This window comes from Epinephelus lanceolatus, chromosome 6 (assembly GCF_041903045.1).
Source record: "Epinephelus lanceolatus isolate andai-2023 chromosome 6, ASM4190304v1, whole genome shotgun sequence".
NCBI classification, from domain to species: domain Eukaryota; kingdom Metazoa; phylum Chordata; class Actinopteri; order Perciformes; family Serranidae; genus Epinephelus; species Epinephelus lanceolatus.
This window is the reverse complement of record NC_135739.1, coordinates 23,989,561-24,011,790: the sequence shown is the minus strand read 5'-3', so window position 1 is coordinate 24,011,790 and position 22,230 is coordinate 23,989,561. Positions and strand designations below refer to the sequence as shown.

Below are 22,230 nucleotides of genomic sequence, written 5' to 3'. Positions count from 1 at the left end.
CCCCAGTCGATAGCTGAGGAGAGAGCGGACGGCGTCTGGAGCCGCGATTAGCTGGCTGTTGGGGCTCTGCCACAGTCTACGTCCTCTCCGTTTACTCCAACGCACGCACACACACAAATACTGGCTAATCTAATATAACACGCAGACACCACACACTCTGCTTGTCTCAATGGCTTCGTGGCCCCATCCATTTTAGTGCAAACGCGTGCACCTAAACTTACACATAAGCAAATGCAAACATGTGCACACACATACACACAAATCCACGCTGCACGGCCATCCACTCCGAAGCCAAATAAGGGTGCATCACCGCAATTTCACACAAATAAATAGTGTTTTTCTGGGTTTTTTTTTCATATTTCGCCATCCCCATCAGTGCAGCGATGGAGGATGAAATGATAATAAATGGGCACCATTAGAGGAATTACTGGCCATTAAGGGCAACAGAGAGCCACAGTACACCACACCTGTCAGCCCAGCCAAATTGAAACAAATTACCCCCACCTCCATTGCCTATTATGCAGCTAATGAGGATAATTTATTTATCATTATAATCCAAATTCATTTATTTGATCATCACTGGCCTCCAATTTCCATGACTTCCATTACATCATTTCCTGTTGGTAAACACGGCAGACGGTGGGCGAGTCGTCAAGGTCAACTGGAGATCGTCGTTAAGGAAGCAGCGACGGGTGTGTGCTGAAAAACGGTGCTACGCTACTGAATTGCTTATTTGTCGATTGTATGTGTGAGTATTTGTTTGCTTCTAAAGCAGGTGAGTTTTATTAGTCTTAATCTATTATCCTCCCCGACAGCAAACCTGTCCCGATTGGTCAATTACATACCAAATTACAGGGAAAGCATGGAGGATCTTTTTTCTTTTCGTACTCCTGCCCCCAGTGAACCTCATGTTTTCCTTCTTAAGCCTTTAGGAGCTATAGTATGTGCACATAAATACTGGAACTCACAAGAGGAAAACTAAAAGTCATCATAGCACGATTCATCTCCATAGCACAACAAATGTATTTCTGAAAAGTAAATACACATTGTATAAATAGTGACATAGTAAAATGTGCTTTCCTTTGTTTGCTTTACGTCTGTTATTCCTTTGACGTCTGAGCCTATTCAAAACCGCCTTTCCACGTCTTATCATGTTTCACTTGGCCACCAGACTATTTTTATTCCCTCAAGGTCAATCTGTATAACATTAATTTGACTCTCAAACTCAGAGCAGTCAATCACGTTAGGCCTGATTAGCTGCCTCGTCTCCCTCTCCACTCACTCTGCTGTCATCTGGGCCACCAGGTCAAAGGAAGCAAATCCGGCGTTGACGAAGTTGTCACGGTAGCGGCTCATCTTGATGGCGTCCAGCCAGTCCCCCACAGTGGTGAAAGTGGTATAGTCTGGTACACAGCGGTCAAGCAAGGGCTGGGATACCCTACATCGAGGAGAGGAGGGAGGAGGGAGAAAGAGAAACAGAGAGAGAGAGAGGGTTACGGTCGTCACTCTACTGCCTCTACCGGCCAACCTCACCCCCAAACGCCCCCCGGCCGAGCGCCACCTCTCCATTTCTCCACCTCTCCTCCTCTTTTCTCCCCTCTCCTCTCCTCCTCGTGTAAGGAGTTGTGTGCAGGGGGGGTGGGTGGGTGAGGGGGGGTCATTTTTATGACTGTGGAGGGACTGGCTGGAGGCATGGGTGGTGGTGCTGCAGCTGGTGAGGCAAGGTGATGTGTGTTCACAGAGCAGATGCCGATCTCTGATCGTCAATGATGACTACACACATTGAAATTTACAAGGAACCAGATCAGTTCTGTGTTAAGAAACTATAATAAAATGCTCTAATTTCAACAACAGGTGTCACAGTGACCACAGCTTTGGTCAAGAAAACATTTACCTGGCAGAATCAGTGATCTAAGAACGCAGAACGTGTTTCCTATTTTAAACCCTGGACGCATCTGGATAGCTATTTTCCTATTTGTTGGTTCTTCTATTTTTTAAATGAGATGTCACTGTGCTGCACGGGGACTGACAAAACAGAAAAAAAACTCCACTTGAAATTGAATCTGAGTGGTTGTATGAGCTGCACTTTGAAACCACATACAAATGTGGTTTAAAACTGATCTGGGAAGATTGGATTCCATGTGGTTTTTCCCAGTCAGCTCAAATCAGATTTGGGCTCCCTGTATGAACGTGAGCTTAACGAGTAGGTTGTAAGCCGCGTGCTTTCTAGTAAATTGTTGATGCATTTACAGTACATCTTCATCAGGGTGTGTTTGAACACATGCGCATATGTTCTGGAACATCATCAAGAGGATGTGTGCAACACAATCTCACAGAGATGGAAAGACATTTTGCTTTTGTTTCATGAGAGTGAAGAAATATCTGATGCTTTTCCCATGTGTGTGTGTGTGTGTGTGTGGTTGCATGATCGGACAGACTCATGAACCTGATGACTGTACATCATGTGTCTGTGTCTGTGTTTGCATGTTCCTCCACACCTGTTAACAGCCCAAAATGGCCTTTTTAAAAAAGTACCCCCCCCCCCACTGCTGATCAATGCTGTAGATAAAGAGGCCACCTTGGGAGTTTTAATAAAACTGTGCTACAACTCAGAAAGAAGTGGAGCGGATGAACAAGAGAGGAGGTGGAGGTGGAGGGGGAGAGACAGGGAGGTGCGGGGAGCTGAAAGGAGGAGAAACAGATGAGGGTAGCAGGCTAAAGAGAAAGAGCGCCACTGTCTCCCCTCCTCTCTGCTCTGTTGATCCCTGTCATCCTTTTTGATGGCATTAGATTCATTAACAATTAAAAGAGGAATGGAGAGAGAAAGAGGAGGAAAAGAGAAAAGGCATGGAGGGGGGAGTTAATAATAGTGATACAGAGGCTCCATTGAGTGGTGTAGATGGAGTGATTTTTAATAAGGCCTGCGCTTCGGAGCCCAAGGCCTCAGGCCGTCGTTAACGCCAGACTCTGGCTTCTCTTAATGGAGTATTGTTAGTCCTCCTCCTCTCTAAAGTTGGCTTCAAAAGGGTCCAGACTATAGCCGGCCACATGTGAGCCACAAGCAGAAACACAGCAGGAATGCTGGGTAATATTGTACGCGAGCTAGCGAGACAGTTACAGGCCAAGTGTAAATTCAAGGTCAGGTTGGGGCTGTTGAAGTTTCTCCAAAGGCTTATGCTGCACTCACAGGGAGTCAGGAATTTAGTAGATGGCAGATGGAGAAGTCTTTCTGGATGGCATGGGAAAAATGAACAGTCCGACAGAAGGACAGGATGGCAAAACAAAACACGCATGACCATATGTTGCTATGGTTATGACGAAGTGTTTACACAGAATGGAATTAAATAGAATGATTTGATGTTTATTATTTTGTGTGATTATTTCAGTAATGTCCAGCAAATGTCCAAATGTTTTATCTTTGTATGTGGCAGCTACATAACATTCATTCATTTTCCATGACCGCTTATCCTGTTAGGGGTAGCAGGGGGGGCTGGAGCCTATCCCAGCTGACACTGGGTGAGAGGCGGGGTACACCCTGGACAAATCGGCAGACTATCCCAGGGCAGCTACGTAACATGCGGTTATGAAATCCTTTGCGCAGGACAGTAAAAAGTTGAAGCATTTTAACACTGGACAGCAATGCCGTCTACTGTTCTCAGTATTCTCTGCCGGCTCCACCTAATGTTACCATCATGCTCTTGCACACTAAAATGATATCTGCTTTGCTATCTACTATCTGCCTGAATCCATGTGAGCACAGTATCAAAAAGTTTAGAGAGTATGAGTTCCTGCATTTACAACAGAGACCGAACAGTAGAAGGGTAAACACAGAAACATCTCATTACACTGTTGCCGGAAGCATCACCAAACCTCAGCTGCTCCTTCCACTTTACATCTACAGTCATGTCAAATATGCAAAACACACACACACACACACACACACAAGCAAAGGCCTTTTATCCCAGACAGCGTTAGCTAACCTCCAGCCATCCTTCAATGCCGACCAGGACGGCGGTATCATCTCTCACTCCTCCCTTGTTAGGTTTGTCGGCAGGAGGCCACCTCTCTGCTGGCCCGTTTAAAATCTCGTTAGTGGCTAATTAAAAGGCGCTCCCATCTCTTTTTTGCATCGCCTTAATCGAGCTAATTAACCGCAAGCCTAATCTTCTAAGAACGTCACTGCGGTGGCCAACCGAGACCCTGGTTTCCCCCATGAGCCCAAACCAGGATTGTCTGCGGCCCTCCCTCAGGACAGAAAGACCCTGATGCAGGGACAGATAGGTAGGTCATCCCCCTCCCTGTCGCTCCAACTCCGCCACCTTCTATCCTCCAAATTCTTTCCAAGAAACAGGTTGCAAGGGGAAGGTAGTGCAGCTAAATGTAGATGTGACATCATTGATTGAGCTCCCAGTTGGCAGACGAGTTGCTTTAAGGGGCCGTATCGAGCGATGGTAATTTGGATTTGCATAATGGCCCGGGCTGCATTTGTGAGAGCTAAAGAGTTGCATGGGAAGAAATCTGCACTTTATAGGAGTTAAAAGATTGTTACAGCTGAGTCAGAGTGACTCACATGCACACATGCACCGTATCTACTTGGATAAGGAATATTTGCACAGTGGAAATCGTTATCGCGGTTGCTCTGGCTCGGCTGCAAATGAAATGGCTCGGCCAGTACTCTCACAGCTGAAAAGTCAAGTGACTTAATTCAATAAACTAATAACCTATTACTGTAATATATCACCAGAGTCCAGCAGGTCTCCTCCAAATATGACCGAAGATTTTTAGAAAGCAATCAGCACTAATATCCATTATGCAATGACCATAGTGAGACATTATTGCCCTTTAGGAAGACCACTAATTCAACTAATAAAACTCAACAAGGAACTCCAGAGAAACCATATGAAACACTGTCTCAGTTTATTTCTATAATCACCAGCTTCCAGCTTTGACAGAGCTTTCATACTGATTCTGAACCTCATACTGCCAACACACTTTTTAATGTCAGAATATTACAACTTACCCAGTGGACTGTGTGCTGTTGGTGACCACCTTGAGGCTGGCAGCATTGCGGATAAGCTTATCCAGCGTGGCCACAATCTGGGTGAATTTGGGTCGCAGGTTCCTCTCTTTCACCCAGCAGTCCAACATGAGCTGGTGCAGTGCTGTGGGGCAGTCCATGGGTGGGGGCAGTCGATAGTCCTGCTCCACAGCATTTATCACCTGAGGAAGGACGACAGAGAAATCACAATCACTTCTAATCACCGAGTCCGGTGTAGAGGGAGGACGGAACACAAGGAGAGAGATGGGTCGATGAAAATAGCAAGTGAGGGAGGACAGAAGAGGATGAATGAGGGAAATGATGCGAGAGTCAGAGATAAACAGAAAAAAATGCTGTCGGGAATGCATAGAAATAAGGGCCAAAGAAAGATCGGCTTTCAGTGGTAGTTGTGGGCGGGTCTATAGAGAGAGAATGGCTTTCGGACAGTAATAGCAGAAGTGGTTGAAAATGTTTTTTATATCTATATTGAAGTGTAAAATGCTGACTATTTCAACAGAATGACTTATCTTATAAATTATATACACAAATGGCACATTAAGTGTTTATATTTCACATTACAGAAAAAGAAAATCCTCCTATCAACTTACATCTTGATTGCTCATGTCCCAGTACGGCCGCTCGCCATACGACATCACTTCCCACATGACGATGCCGTAGCTCCACACATCGCTGGCTGAGGTGAACTTCCTGTAGGCAATCGCCTCGGGAGCTGTCCAGCGAATGGGGATCTTCCCCCCCTGTGGATATGCGAATGAGTAGGTGAGCATGAAATACTGGAGGGATGGAGCACAAACACAGAATCACACACATACAAGAGGGAGAGAGAGGGTGAGAAAAACATAGTCTAAGGGAAGTGTTGATGCACAACACATGGGTGCATGCTGTACAACCCCAAACACCACGTACACACACAAGGTTAGTAACAGAGTTACAGAGAAATGATGTACAAACATGTGAAGCTAGAAGAATATTTAATGTGCTACAAACTGTAGTTTTTAACATCGATACATCACCATCATAGATAGATAGATAGATAGATGTCTACACACCCAGAAACACTCAAACTAAACTTCTGTGTGCAGGCCAAACAAGGTTGCCTATCTTATACCAGATCTCATGCTAATTTTTGACAGTTATACTCAGTCTCAAAGGACCCTATCCTATGTGCGTTAAAGGAATACCTCACCTACAGAATGACAATTTGCAAATCAGTTAGTCATGATATGCAACCTTGAAGTCAAGACGAATACTTTTAAGCTTAAGCTAAAACAAGACATCGTCTACAAACTGTCACACAACTCGTGCAGTTTAATCCAGGGCTCATTCATGCAGTCGTGTGCTCAGATAAGATAAGTTTCACTTTCAGTTCAGTTTTACATAAGTTTTAGTAAAGAAGCATGTGTTTGGGAAGTACTGAGCATATGACTGGATACATGAAAGTTGGATTACACTGCATGAATTGTATGAAGGTTTGTAGATGCATGTGTTGACACTGTCTTGCTCTTGCTAAACACAGACCCCGTTAATCAATAAATCAAAATATTCACCGTTTTTAATGGAGGCATGGAAAACACCAAAGCTTTCTTCACAATTTCAAGGTAATAGGGCATGACTAATAGCTATACAAATGGTCATTTTGTGGGTGAAGTATTCCTTTACCCGCTTTGGCAGTTCTTAATGTTATTTCGTACAAGACCAGGAGCCAGAGTCAACCAGAGGATCCGGCAAAGTTTCTGGAAATTTACTTCAGTCACATGTCCCACCTTTATAGGGATGAACACTAATTTAGCTGCAATGTGTATTTGTTTAGTTAATTGTTTCAACTGTTCTAATTTCTTCCCTCCTGCACCTGCCATCCACAGTGAGAAGCAAAAAAAATAAAACTCCCTTTCTACCCATGATGGTCATGCCATGTGGGAACAGACTTGACACAGATCTATTTTTTGAATACACCCATACTTGGCAATGCCATGGATTCAATTGTAAAATAGACTAACTAATATAATGGTGATGCATCAATGTTAAAATGTTACATGTAGCACCTTTAAACATTGATTTTAAACATGAATACACTTACACAAACACATACACACACACTTATTCTCGGACTCACCAGGGAGCTGGTGTAGGTGGGGTCTGAAGGGTCGTCCTCGAGGAAGCGAGATAGGCCGAAATCAGACACCTTACACACTAGATTACTGTTGACCAAGATGTTACGGGCAGCCAGGTCTCTGTGTACGTAGTTCATGTCTGACAGGTACTTCATGCCTGCTGCGATACCACGCAGCATGCCAACCAGCTGGATCACTGTGAACTGCCCGTCATTGAGCTGGCAAAGGGAGAGGGAGAGAACGACAAGGGTAGATTGTAGATCAAGGTTGCATGTTCAAAGGAGTATATGCTTATCTCCTTTTTTACCTGTATGTGTCCTACCTACCTATTTTTCTGTGTGTCTTACAGTACTTTCTTTGCATATGTTCTCTCACCTGCATCTTTCATCTCCTATCACTTTACACTGTAACGTCTCTCTCTCTTTTCTACCTATCCATCCTCCATTCCTCCCTTTGCCTTTCGCTGGCAGACAATGTAGGATATGACTTTGAGGCAGTGATTCACTGGAGACTGAGCTCTTTGTAAATGTCACCAATTGCCTGAATGCAGCATTTGTCAGATAACCATTGTGGGCTTTGCAGCAGAGCTTAAGAGGACCTTTTATGTCTCCAAAGAAAGTGAGATAACTAAAAGCAAGATCAAGCAGATCTGGATTGGCTTATATGTTGGATAGTGTTGTATTATTGATGAAATCACAGATACATGTGTTACAAGGAGTAGCTGATATTAAAGCTATTCTTGGGTGTAATGTCTTCATGTGTGCCGGCTTTTTTTCTCACCCTTAGGAAAGAGTCCAGTGCTCCATTCTCCATGAACTCGGTCACAATCATCACTGGCCGACTCTTGGTGACCACGCCTTCCAGACGGATAATGTTGGGGTGGTCGAACTGGCCCATGATGGAAGCCTCAGACAGGAAGTCTCGCCTCTGGCGGTCAGTGTAGCCAACCTTGAGGGTCTTGATGGCTACGATGATCTCTCGGCGCCCGGGCAACTTGAGGCGACCGCGACACACCTCCCCAAACTCTCCTGCGAGAGCCCATGCGAGCCAGCCAGAGAAACAGCAAAAGAGGAATAGAAGGAGAGAGAGAGAGAGAGAGGGAGGGGAGAGAGGCATGACGGAAGAGTGAAGGAGAGTGGGGGAAAAGAGGGGAGAGGGGACAGTTAACTGGTTAGAACCAAGGAGCCAGGGAAGGGTAGCAGGAGGGGTGGGACAGGGGGGGACTGCAAGAGAAGCCAGGACTCTAGGCCATTGTCAAGGGATGGTGGTGATGGGGGAGCATACAATGACTTTGTGCTGTTAAGCTACTGATTAAATGAAACAGCGTGGTGAGTTTGAGGCATGATGACAAAATGATTTGAAAAGAGTTGAAAAAAAATAAAATAACGCATGTTGAAGAGTGACACGGTGTGAGAAGCTGAGGGACAGAGGAGGACGAGGGGAAGGATCAGGGGCAGGGGGGTGGGGGTGCTAAGCTTCGGAGTGGCTGGAGAAACGGGCACAGGAGGAGGAGATAGGTGGAGACAGAAGCTTGGGGGTTTTTGGGGTTGTGGACGCTTTACGTTTAGAGTCTACACCAAGCGTGTGCAAGAATGCGAGAGAAATTAGGCGATGAGAGCGATGTGTGTCAACATGGGTGCAAGGGTGACAGAGTTGAGGGAAGTCAGGGGGGAGAGGGCAGGGGATGGAGGAATGGAGGGATGGATTGAGGAAGGGGGTAGAGGAGAGGAGGGGGACAGGGAAGACAGGGGTTGAGGGTTCGTCACTTTAAAGGTGAATGCTGGGAAGCGACGGGTTTCAAGTAGTAGCCTCAGAAGTAGAAGAGCTGTCGTAGTAGTAGTAGTAGCAGTAGTAATGGTAGTAGCAGAAGCAGTAGTAGGGACTCCCATCTCTGCCATCACAACGTCCTCCATTTTGGCTCAGATACAATGCTAAGAAAACTCAACCTCAATTGGCACAGTCCTGCAGCTTTTGAGCAGAGATATTACTATCAAATATGTCAGATACATAAAATATTTTACTATCTACAACATCAAATGTTAGGGAGGGTTTCTAAAGGAGGGGACACAACCACATAATGCCAGGCACAGGGGTTAATATAGTGATCCAGCAGAAGCACTCTTTCATAAAGAGGTTCTCAAGACACTAAAAAGTGGGCAGAGTCACAGATGGCCAATCCTGGACAAGAAATATTTTAATATTCTACGCCCCAGCCAGACGGGATTAATATTTCAGGGAGATGCAGGATATAAATATTAGCCATGCTCCATGGTAACAGGAATTGCTTTGTACAACCAGACACATTCCCCAGGCTACTACACATAAAACAGTTTAATTTAAAGATAGCCATAGCCCATTTGATAAGCCTGTAAGGTCAGATTCTCCATATGAGCTTTCAATAACAACTGTATGTGAGTAACCAAGTTATGGGGTTGTGTAAAATACTTTCGTTACACCCTGCAGAACTCAGATGCAGGTGACTGCTCGACAATTTTAAAGGGAGGCAGGGATGTTAATGTGCAAATACTTGGGAGTTATATCTTAACAGGGAAAGTGTCTATCTGTATCAGAAATGGGGAAAAAAGGGGGTCCAACAAGTGTGCCAGAAAACAATAGGGCTGTAATTAATACTGGAAGAGATAAGAGTGAAAACCACACACATGCGCTCGGACAGGATTAACATCTTCCCTCGGGAAATAAATCCTGTCTGTATGGGGCTTTAGTTTTGCATTGTCCAAAAATCTGGTTCCATTAGATTCAAGAATATTTTTCAATCAGTTAGAAATGACTGCTGCTCCATACTTATTTAAACTTAATGAATTTCCATACACAACATCTCTCTCAATCCAGGATTGGGCTCCATTTTAAGGACACGGGTGAATTTGTGAAATGATAATCCACCATACAATAGGTATTACAGCTCATCTAAATGCACATGGCATGGTAAACAACGTAAGGGTGCTAGGACTGTGAGTGATGCTAACTAAGAGAGGACATAAAGCTAGTAATGCTTTAAACACAGAGTGCTGGAGACATCTGTAAGACTGTAAAAAAAAGGGGTTCCTAAGAGATGACGAGTGTGGGAGGGGAGGGAGCAAGGAGAGGGCTAGCGATGAATTGAGTGAAAGTACCGCTTGGTGTGAAGTCCTCTAACGGTATGGCCTGGAGGTGACTAGCAGTCTTCCCCCTGTAGCTCAGGAGCTTTGGTGGGTTACCTGCGCCGATGACCTCCTCGATCTTCACGCAGGAGACATCAATCTCCTTGGCAAACTCGCGCACGGCCTCGTTGGGGTCCTCATAGGTGAAGGGGTCGATGTAGACTTTCATTCCCGGTGTTACTATGGGGGATTCAGTGGCAAGAACAGGAAAGTGAATCTATGACGTCAAACATAAGTTTAACAATAGATAACTCCATGTAAAGGTCTAAAAACGTATTCTTTATCAACCAATTATCGATCAAAGGAAGATCTGTAAGCTACCCTAAGTGTTTGGGGATGCTCAGTCATTGCTAATAGTAATGACTGAGCAGAAGTATAGGAATAATGCTGCTGGAGTGTAAATAATGCAAAAAGGAGGGGCATCTCAGCAAAGAGACTTACTGTACTGCTGCAGTTTCTCTGTGTACTCCGACTCTGAACCATTTCTCTGCTTTCTGTTGAGGAAGATGAAAACACAAACTGAGTCACGTGGACTTCACACAGCAGGGTGCAAGTACCGGAAAGGAACAAAGATGGGAGGAGGAAAAAAGATCCCTAATAATGTCTGCAGAGATGTAGCCACGCTAGACATGGTTTGGGGAAAATGTTTTGTCTTTTTTGCATCGGAAGCAAGGGATACACTGTAGATAAAGACTGGATCAATGCCTGGTGGTACAATGATTCATACTTGGGGACTGTAACATGAGTCTAAACAAAAAGATCATACCATTGTCTGAAGCAAGCAAGTGAAAGCCATTCACTCTCGGTACCCCCAAAATGAGCAACCGAGACAAAAGCGGACTCAAACAGCAAGCTCAGCTGTCTCGCCTTTTCTCGCCCTACAGACATCACACTGTTCGTTTCAATTCAATCTGCCGCTTATTTTCTCCTCATGGACTCTCTCTCTCTCTGCTGTCATTCTCTCTTTCCCTTTTCACCATTTCTCTTCTCTCTTTTACCCATATCTCTCAGTTTCTATATCCTCATCTTCATGCACGTGTCCCTCCTGCACCAAGGCAGGGGTGGGGGGGTACAAAGACGATGACAGAGCGAGGGGGCTGGGTTGTTGAAATTACATGTTAATGTGCTTCCTTTGTTGTCTAACCAGTAACCAGGGCAATAATACCCGATGGTGATTTGCATCTTATTTCAAATTCTAATTCGGTTCTGGAATATGCCGAAGCTCTGCGTTTTGTATTATAACTATTTTCTCCCTCTTCTTCTGTGGCAGTCAGAGCAGTGGCTAAGCCAAGACCCTGAGAGAGACACAATGTAGCGGTGTGAAAATAGAGGCGAGTGAAGAAGCGAGAGGGAGAGGTGGGGGAGCAAGGGAGATTATTATTCAGTCTAGCGTGACCGATGCCCACGCTTGTCAGCCGCTGCCTGAACTGGCTTGTGGAGGGAACCCAGTGGGCGCTAGTCAGCGGTGGGTGCCAACCTTTCACACCTATATACACACATGCACTGCATTTGCTGCCTGACAAATGAGTGGTATAAGGATAAACGAGTGTGGTTAGACCCAGCTGATGCAGTGTCAGACTTTTTGAAAGGTGCAAGCACGCCACACGCATCTTCCCAGTCAATTGGGCCCAGCAGACAGGGGCGCATCTGGGTTCTTTGTGGTCGGGCAAACGCACAGTTGATTCTGAGTGCTGGGCCATGAGGACAGGCCTATCAGGCCCAACAGCTGCTCCACCATGCTGTGTCCAGTGAGCAAAGTAGCATTTTGGCCAAAGCTGTTTACTATTCACAGATTCAGAAGGCTAATCTGGCATTCAGCGGCCTCACAGGTGGCACAGCAATCCACTGAGACTGTTCTGGGGTGGTTTGGAGGACATGCAAACAAAGTTGACATTTGAAGCTATCTCAATTTTTTTTTCCAACTTGAAGGAAAAATGTTTTCCATAAATGTTTCTGTATGTCCTTGCTGCTTTTGTTTACTACAGAGTAAATGACTCAGCGTAGATGCGCTTTTCCATCAGGCTCATCTTTCACATGTTCTGACTTTTTAAGAGGATGAGAGAGGATTTAGATTCTGACCTGAGGCAGACAATAGCAATGACCACAACTGCAATGATGAAGACCAAGGTGGCGGTGGCTGATCCCACGATGAGTGGCAGCTGCTCCTGCCATGACTTTGGAGGGTCGGCTTTAGGTGTCAAAGAGAAAAAGTGGTTACTTAGAGAACTTGTCACAAACATACACCCACATTAGCTGCAATCCATTCGTATAGCTGAAGACTGTGCCACTGTGTGCTCTGCTCAAAGTCTAACTATAGGCCTGTATGCCTCTCACGCCCACTTCATAATTGTATGCTTACACAGGTAACCATGCCCTTGTGTTCTTCAGGCTGTGTTAAGCAGAATGCAGAGCAACCCAGGACTACTGAATGCATTTATGAAAACTGTGACATAGACTATTCAGTTCTTTTCTGTGTCTGATTACGGCTGAGTATGATGTAGAGCAAGACTGGGGCTGATACGTTGACTGATTGCTAGGAAATGGTAGATTTTCACTAAATCATAAGTCATTTTCTCTGTACGGATTTCAGTCTTTTTCCGTGAAAAATAGGCATAGTAGCTTCTGGCTCTATAAGCTTTTGAGCCTCCATTATGTTCATAAGCTTATGCACAGCACTATTATAGAGGTATTGCTGCTAAGCCACAAATATCCCAACATATCCCTGAGTAATGAAGTAGGTATGGGAGTAACATACTTTGCAGGTTGGTGCTGAAGTCGGCTGGGCTGCTGTAACGGCCGTAACCGGCTACTGTTCGGGCGCGGACTTGCACCACATATGGCGTACCAGCCTTGAGACCTTCAATGCGGGCATTGCTCCGTTGGGCAGTCATTGTATGGGCAATGGCCTCACCCTGATCCTGCAGAGACAAAGACAGTCAGTGATGAAAACAATACCAAATAGCAGCCCCCTGTGTTGTCCCATTCATCATCATCATCCCCTCTCTGATGCTCTACCCTGCCTTACATGGCAGACCAATCAAACCATGCAGGCGTGTGAAAAATATGGAGACAAGAGCAAGCGAGAGAGAGAGACAGATTGTAGCCGGTGTGTTAATCCAATGGGAGGAGGACATGACAACAAACAGAGCTGATATACACTGAGTGTCTTTGTTCTCTCCCCGAGGCAGATCCAGTCACAAATGTCTGGGCCCCTGGAAAATACAGAAACTTTCTAACGCATGGATTGAGTAAGGACGGGGGATAAGAGGGAGGGCAAGAGGGAGAAATGGAATTAGGGGTACAGAAAAGGGCAAAGCATAATAGAAATATGGGAACGGATTGGGAGGAGAGAAAGAGAGAAAAAGAAAGGAGGGATCGAGGGATGGGAAGAGGGGAATAAGTAGGCGAGCATGATCACACAAGCTAAGATTGGAAATGGTGACTTGCCTCACTGCAACCATGTGTTTATCAGCGGAGGCATTGTTTTCCAAATTTACAGAAACACAGATGAAACAGAGACCATGCAAGTCAATGAAATTGGATTGAATTAGAGGCGTTGACTTACATTGCCGCTTACCTTCTCATGGTACTTAATCTCATAATCCAGAATGATTCCGTTGGGTTTCTCTGGAGGCAGCCAGGACAGGCTCATGGTGCTCGCTGTGGCCGCCATCAGGTGAACTGTGGGCACTGCAGATGGAGCTACACGGGACAAAATAAATAAAGGAAAATCCGCTTTATTTATCGTTTTCTATGTTATGTCTCCTCAAGTTCTATGCCCTTTGTATGTCCACAGAAGCCCAAATACAAAGTCTTAGGCTGTGGGCTTTGTGAAAAGCTTTGGCCAATAGTTAGTATGCAGAACCATTCCCCACTAATGCTCAAATTCTCCCTCCCAGAGTCCTCCGGGAGGGAGAGGGGATGTCTAATTCTCCTGTGACAAGAGAATCAAACTGCAAAACTGATGGATAAGTCTCTGGTACATGCAGTTCCTTCTGCCATACACCAACTGTAGGCAAGCTAAGGGGCAAGCACACACATACAGATGTAGACTTTTCACTTTTCATTTAACTACATGCCTGCTGAACTACTGCTGCACTTTTGCTCCAAACTCTCAAGGAAGTGTTTGGGAACACTCATGTTTTCCTCTGTGTCTAGCCTTCGAGATATGCATTATGTATTACACATATATGTACATGTACATGCATGCACTGTTTCGTGAAACAAAACACACTTGCACTCCACCCACCTGAGCTTTTCATGCTTTGTTCACATGTGCCTATTAATGGCCAAGTGCTGTCTGCCTCCCTGTCTCTCTTTCCTCTTTTCTAAGTTCAGGCTTGTTCTGTACCTCTGACTCACTCCCTCCTCTCAGTCTACTCCATCGCTTTTGTTTCATAACTTCAACTGTCAATCTCCAGTGGTACCTTCTCTTCAAACTTTAAGTTCCTCACTTTTTCCTACATGCACACCAATCACCTTCTTTAATTTCCCCCGTCCTCCTCTCCACTTTTCATCTTCCCTTTCACCACTGCAGACCTCCATCTCCGTTCTGTCTCAGTCTGTCTCCCTTCCTTCAAGCTTTTTAATCCCCAGTTTTTAGTTCTTTCATCCTCCCCCTTGCATTTCCTTTCTCCTTCTGCTGCCTGTGTTTGTGGCCAGACATCCTTCTGTTTCTCTCTCACTGCTCCCCAAACCTTCCCTCCCCTGCCTCTTTCCCTCCCATGCCATCCGCCCAGGCCCACCACATCTCTCTTTCTCCTCCAGAAGACAATGCTTCCTAGGCAGATCCCCGGGTTACTCTAGCCAGGGGATTAGGGGCCCTCCTCCGGGAGAAGACGTTGAAGTAACCATGGTGGTGGCCCCTGGGGCTTATCACCGCCCTAGTATTTATTTTGGTTCTTAAAAGGTGAATGCACATGCAGGGATGGTCTTGGGACAACACCAGGGGATAATCTGATCACAGTTGATGCTCTCTTGGCCCCTCCTTTCCCTTCACCTCTTTTCTTGCACCCAACTGACCCCGAGCACCCAAAGATGGACAGTGGTCCCTGTCAGTCCAGTGGTGAACCCCTTGTAAAACAATGAAATCCTCACGTGGGGCCCTGTAGGACCTTTGGGTCCTAGACGGGCAAACAGAAGGCATTCCTAAAGCATCTTTTAGGAGGTTAGAGGTGAGGAGGACAAGGCCATGGAGAGAGAGGAGAAATGATGGGGGAAGGAGGAAGGGGATAATCCTTGGTGTTGTCTAAGCCTGCAGAAATAGTAAATTTAACATAGCGGCTAAACACACCCAAGGCACAGTTTAAGAGCCTGGGAGAACCTCAACAAAGAGACCGACCCAAGAACTAAGGCAGCACTGAGGTTATTTGAGGTAAACCGAACCAACTAAAATTGCTCAATTTACATAAGTAATTGCAAAAATGATCTACCTACCTACCCACTAACCAACCACATAGACCTGTCTACCTATTTTAATCCAAAATAATTAACCCTGCATTTGATATACGTTGTGCATCTCAGTGTTAAGAGGATCAAATGCAACAGCTTGTCATTACTACCTTGAATTGTCCTGTATACATCAACTGGTTTTAAGTCTTCTGTACACAAAAGCGTTTTTTATCTCAGCACTGATTGCTACATTGGCCTAGTTGCTGTTGTTGCTGTGGGCTGGAGGAGTGGTGGGTTGGAAGCAGTGGGCAGCTAGAATACTGAGGGTTCAACACTTTGAATACACATTGCCTCGCTATTGCTATTTGCAGCAGTGTTAGTACAGAGCATGCTGTGGGCGTGTGAAAAAGGTCCCTTTCTAAGCTCATTCAGAAGAATGTCTTCCTTCTCAATCCCTGTTCAAAGGGGAAATATGTAACACACTCCTACATGCATACAAGAAATTGATCTCTACTTCTTAAGCGCAGAACGTATTCTCTGACATTCTTTTGTATCTTCTTCCAGCCTTTGAAAGTTGGCAATGCCTACAAGTTCAATATTGATCTCTGACAGGTAAGCCATGAGGCTGCAGCTGCACCTACCAGCCTGATTTGTGGTGATGTTCACCGCGGAGAACTGAGGCGAGTAGGGGCTCTTGTTAGAAACACCATTGACCGCCTGGATCTCGAAGCTGTACTGGGTGTGGGCTTGGAGGTTACGGACGGCGACGCGGCGCTGGGTCAGGCCCAGGTGGCGCGGCGAGATGTCCACGTTGTCGTCACACCGCGAGCACATTCCCCGCTCAGGCAGGCACTTCTTACAGATGACGTTGTAGAAGATGTCTTCCCGGCCACCCAAGTCACGAGGGTCACTCCATTCCAGTACAAGCGAGGTTTCGTTAACACTGGAGATGACACTGCGTGGTGCTGAGGGAACAGCTGCAAAAGAGAAGTAAAGTGTGGATGAGATGAGGCAAACAGGTTTGGAATGAGAGCAAATTTAATCTCCATGCACAATAGGTGTTAAGAAATTTGTCTTGGTGACAGTACAGAGACACGCTGACAATAGGCAGAGATTCATATTGCAAAACACAGTTTACATATCATTGTGCACACATACATTCATTATTCCATAGCTGCTATCAATGCAATTCATGACCCAAGAATTTTCCTTGTGCTGTGGTATTAGTACATTTTTCATGCATTAACTAGAACATTTTTTTTTCTTCCACATAACAAGAGTCTGTTCCAGCAGTTCTTTTAAAAAAAAAAAAAAAAAAAAAAAAAGAAAAAGGACAGGAGTTCAAATTTGAATTGCATGCTCATTTCCACTGTGTGTCTGTGTGTGAAGTACTGGGGGGGACGCGCGAGACAAACTATTGGCAGAGCCTTGGCAATTCTTATCCAATTACCGGAGCCTTATCTCTCGCTGCACTGTGGGAGAATCAGCCCCCCACCCCAGCAACAGAAAAAAGGATCTTCTTCTCTCTTCACCAATGAATTAGCTCCTATGTGTGTGTGTTTGCTGTTAACGAAGGCACTGCTGCTAGAAAAATTCCTCCGCTCTCTGTCTGCAAAGGGATGGCTGCATCGAGTACAGATAGACTTCCCGGGGAGGCGGGCGGGGGAGGGGTTGGACGATAATGTTTCGGATAACGTTGGGAAAGCAAGCAGACTTGTTTGCCATCTGTGTGGCATGGTGGGAACGTACTCCTGAGGGCTTTTATTAGTCGCTGAGGACTAAAATTCAAAGAGGAAAGTTTGAAAGACTTTTACCACACAAGTCAAGAATTTTGTTTTATGGATAAAAATACATTCGATTACTGTCTGAATATGTGGTATGCATCTAATTCTGTCTGGGTTTTTTAAAAGCATGGCAGTAACAGCGTGACTTTAAAACATGCTGATGCCATTCAGTCAGCTGAAAGCAGTCTTTACTTACTGGTACAGGGGGAATCAGGAGAATCCGTGTCTGAGCGGTAGTAACCATTTCGACAGGAGCAAATGCTGGATGCCCCTGAGCTGGCACGGCTGTTGGCTGGACAGGGCAGGCAGAAGCTGTCTCCCTGTTTAGACTTGAAGGTGCCAGGGCTGCAAGCTGATGGCAAAAGAGAGAAAATGGAGAGAGAAAAGTGTGAATAATTAAGGTAAAACAATTTTTGCTACACTTCTATTACATTTGTGTGGGTCACATTTTCCAAATGGGCAGGAGGCCACTCTCATTCTGCGATGAAAATACTGAATTTTACTCTCACTTATCCTCAGCTTTAGTATGCAAGCCTTCACAACAGGATGTAATGTCTTCACTATAGTGGATAATTTAACAGCATTCCAGCTCACTGGTAAAAGCAGCTTCTTTGATGTGTTTAGCATGTGTTTGTTTATATACATGTGTGAGCATGATTTGTTTTTGTCACCACATGTTCCCTTTTTCCTAACGGACGGGGCATCCTCGGCAAACTGTAGTGGGAAAAGAAGAGGGTTTTGAGCAGCATGTTGCTGTTTGCATAAACCCGTGCTCACACGATGAGACTGTCAACCCAAATTACATACACGACCCTCAGAGCCAAAACCCTGGCATGGCACTTTCATCTGAATTCAGTCTTTTATGAAACACATATAAACATACACACAGAGAATCAGAGAGGCTCACACAGCACATGCTGAGGTGTACACAAACATGGGTCTTGGCACAACTGTGCAAAGATACATGTCGACACAAACACATGCCATCCTGGCCACAAATCACTTCAATATACTCAGTGTTATGAGGCTTTTGTCTGCATTCTTCTGTCTGTAAGATCCATCCCAGTAGAGACCTACACAAAACTGCCTTCAACATTGTTTTATCCAAACCGGTTCTCCATTGGCGGAAGCCTAGTTAATCAGATGAAAACACTGCTGGCCTTTGTAAATGCCCTTTCTCCATTTATAGCCACTGTTTGGAAGTTTATAACTCAGGTGATAAGTTGCAGACGTGCAGGGAAACACTGACAGCAGCACTGTGATCCAGAACACTTTGGCAGGCTCCATATCTTTGATAAACTGTCTCGTTAAAAGATGAATGAGTTTGCCGCAGTGCTTAATAAAAAAAGACGAGAGCAGGTAAGACAGGCAAAGTTTACAGGGGCCAGTTGATTAGCTGACCCACTAGTGCGTTAGCTCGTCAATGTCAAGGACACACTGCTATGTTTGTCCCTCTGAATGATAATCATCACCATAGCTCCCGCGTTTGTTTTTCGCTCCCTGTTGAAAACAGGGACCACTTCCTGCTCCTGCTGTTTTACCGTTTTTTTTTGAAAGTTCAATATTAGCACAAAACCACCAGTTGACTGCACCATGTACATTAGCACTGAGTGTATTTGTTCTTCCACCATTAATCACAGTCATCCACACCACTGGCTAACAGGAAGTGCTGTTTGATAAACAGATAAGAAATGACCTCGAGTTTTACCAGGTGGGAGAACAACTTCTCTGATTTGGTACCCTGACCTATTCAAGTTCATTTAAGTTCACACAAAGTAAACTACAAGCGATTTCTCAACTCCCGTGGGATGACAGTGTTGGGTTTTGAACGTGGTTGGCCTTATGAAGGATGTTGATGGAGCATTCCTATTAAAAGGAGCTTTTTGTTTCAGGGTAGGGCTGAAAGCGCTGATCTATCACTTCCAGTGAGTAAAGGGGTCATCCTCTTCCTTTCATCAACTCTCCCCTTAGAGGAACCACTGAAGAATGGGGAAGAAGGAGACACAAGGGGCTAGAGAAAAAAGGAGGGAGAGGTGGAAGAGGTGGAGGCATAGAAAATGCTAATCCTGCAGGCGCCCCCCTTTCCGCTCTCCCCTGTGTCTTATCCTAAGCTCTATGTTCATGCAGAACATAGAGCTTAAGGAACTGATTAGAATGTATGCTGAAATTGGAAAGTGTGGAGCATGAAGGGAAAAGTAAAGAATATTGGAGGTGAAAAATGGGCAGCAAACGAGTGGAAAGGCAACAAAAAAAAGGCTCATCGATTAATATTAATGCAGGCATCCTTACTGTAACTTTGCTGGCATATTAATGCGCGCAGCAGCCTTCAGATTAGAAAGGAACGAGACACAGAGGTAAAGACTAATACAGCAGAAAGAGAACGATGGCGGAGCTGGAGGAGATGCTGCATGTTGGAACGAGGACAGGAAAGCAGAGAAAGCAAGAGTCATAGCGAAAGGATGATGAGAAATGAGCATGGAGAGTGGACCTGAGGAGAGGTAAAGTGAGAAGAGAAGAAGAGAGAGGGATTTATCCCATGTGGTTCCCAGTGAAGCTTGATTAGAGAACGTTTTATCAGGACCCAGTCACCAGGGCTTTAACCTTGAGCTGCCAGGAGCAAACAAATGAGTTTTTAACCACACACACCATCCTTGAGATTTACTATGCTCCCTCTCTCTCTCTCCCACACTCAAACACAAACGCACACACTCTCCTTTTAAAGGTGAGCACACATATTTAGGGTCTGCCAGAAGCTGCCTGTTTAAAGTATCCACCCACTCTCTGCCTGATCACCAGTATGGGTACTGAACTTAAAGGTCTTCCCAGCCTCATCTTTCTCTACTTTAAGGAGAAGAATGATCCCTCTGAACCAAGGCAGTCAAGCTTCACACACACTGTACACATGCACAGACACCTCGCATTCGATCAATAACCCTGCCAGGTCCCCTCGCGATCTCATTCTGCTGTCTCCATTTGACCTACGCACCCTGAGCCTAATTTTACGCCCCCATACCCCTCAACACACACACGCAATTTCCATTTATCCCACTCTCTCCTCCTGCTGTCACCTGCACTCCATTTCATTTGAGACCTCGCTGTTTAAATTCACCTTGCTCTCAACCCCTGTGAACCCGTCGTGTTTTCCATCAGACCTGAAAGCATCATAAGGCCTCTCAGAAACAGACAGCCTCCCCTGCATTTCCATTTATTTAGCAACCAGCTGCCAGGCAAAGCTGAGGTCAGAGCAGTGAACAGCCTGCCTGCTGACACCGTCATAGCGTGTATTATTCTACCTTGTAGTCATTGGATTAATGTGTCGAAGGATACAAGGCAAATAAACAGCTCATAATAATGTGGCAGCTGGACAATATAGTGATAGAGGCTGTAACCTGTAGCCAAAACAATATCGGTTCAATCTCCCCAACATTCGGTTTGTGGACACAACAGCCATTTGTCTAGATGAAGCGTCCTTCAGCAAGACTTTGACCCTTTACCACGTACTCATTGTAATTCACCCTGCGTAGAACTATCAGATACTGTGTGCCTAAAATGCAAATGTAACTTTTCACAGCAGTAATAATGTGATACATTATTGATCGCCATAGGGAAATCCCCCCAACCCCACCACCATCTTCCAGTAGGGTAAGACTGTGGAATAAGCTACAAAATATCACACAGTTTTGTAAAGATTCATGGACTCTCTGGGTCAGTTCAGCAGCTAACATAGGCCTTGGTAGGTATTTTAGGTCAGTCAATCCTGGACTGACCTCAAATATCTGTTGTGAAAACATTCACCTTGACATTGGGTATCCTTCATGGCTGGTTCAAAACCAGCTGAGCAGGTGCAGGCTCCTACGGGAACCATCCACTCGCCATCTCCGTTGCAATAAAGCTTCAATGGCACGGACACCTCCAGGGCATTGGGGACGCAAGTTCCTGGCGCAATGACCAAAGAGGTTGCCTCAGCCCCAGTCGCTGTCTCCGGGAAAACGGCAAAGTTGGCGATGGTGGTGGAGCACTTCTTGTAAAAGACCCTCACTGAGATGAGCGACATGCAAGCACCAAGGTCCTGGAAGGCCAAGTAGAACCCGGCTTTGGACAATGGCCCGAAACTTCGGACTTTTGTGTTTACCCGCCCAGACTCAAGCATGGAAAAGCTCTCATCTGGGGCAATAGTGTCCACCTTCACATAAGGGTTCTCCATCCAGAAAGGGCTGGTGGCTGTGGCTGAGTCCGAGTCAGACTCATAGTAGAAGAGGTTGAAGGTCTCTTTGCAGGAACCTGGGATGTTGGGAATGCTGTTGCAATCGCGCACTGTGAATTTCATCTCCACATATACACGCAGCACGTCCTTTCGTGGGATGAAGTCACTGCGTAGCCAGTTATTCTGGTTGAGCTCACGTACATTGCAGACTTGGTACGTCCGGATGGGGTTCATGGCATCATCATAGCCACTCACCTCTTCCCACTGAAAAGAGAGCAGAGAAAAGACAAACAGGTTAGAGCCTGTAAATACATATTGATATCTTCAGATATATAGGTACTCAGACAGACACTCCGTACACCTTGTATTAAAACTCTAAGAGCTACATTCAGTCACACTGCCTGATAAAGAAAGAATGGCGGAAACATGGCAGGGGTTAGGACCTAGAAAGAAAGAAGGGTTCTCTTTTTTGGGAGGGGGGGGTATTTTCAATTACATTCCCTTTCCTTTGCCATGCTACGCT

At 45.4% G+C, this 22,230-nt stretch overlaps 1 protein-coding gene across 13 annotated transcripts in view; it reads right to left on the bottom strand.

Annotated features, from left to right (window-relative positions):
• ephb3b (eph receptor B3b) overlaps window positions 1-22,230 on the bottom strand; it is a 66,902-nt gene that overhangs the window by 8,012 nt on the left and 36,660 nt on the right. Inside the window, exons 3-15 of one of the 13 annotated variants that reach the window (XM_033620710.2) lie at window positions 21,299-21,971; window positions 17,700-17,855; window positions 16,361-16,696; window positions 13,894-14,030; window positions 13,084-13,246; window positions 12,408-12,516; window positions 10,770-10,822; window positions 10,302-10,520; window positions 7,951-8,198; window positions 7,173-7,388; window positions 5,647-5,832; window positions 5,021-5,220; window positions 1,283-1,438 (exon numbers count right to left, since the gene is read on the bottom strand). In XM_033620710.2, coding sequence (XP_033476601.1) covers window positions 1,283-1,438; window positions 5,021-5,220; window positions 5,647-5,832; window positions 7,173-7,388; window positions 7,951-8,198; window positions 10,302-10,520; window positions 10,770-10,822; window positions 12,408-12,516; window positions 13,084-13,246; window positions 13,894-14,030; window positions 16,361-16,696; window positions 17,700-17,855; window positions 21,299-21,971 — 2,852 coding nt within the window. The remainder of the gene's footprint in view (window positions 1-1,282; window positions 1,439-5,020; window positions 5,221-5,646; window positions 5,833-7,172; window positions 7,389-7,950; window positions 8,199-10,301; window positions 10,521-10,769; window positions 10,823-12,407; window positions 12,517-13,083; window positions 13,247-13,893; window positions 14,031-16,360; window positions 16,697-17,699; window positions 17,856-21,298; window positions 21,972-22,230) is intronic. The other 12 variants (XM_033620713.2, XM_033620714.2, XM_033620716.2 and 9 more) reach the window with 12 other exon arrangements.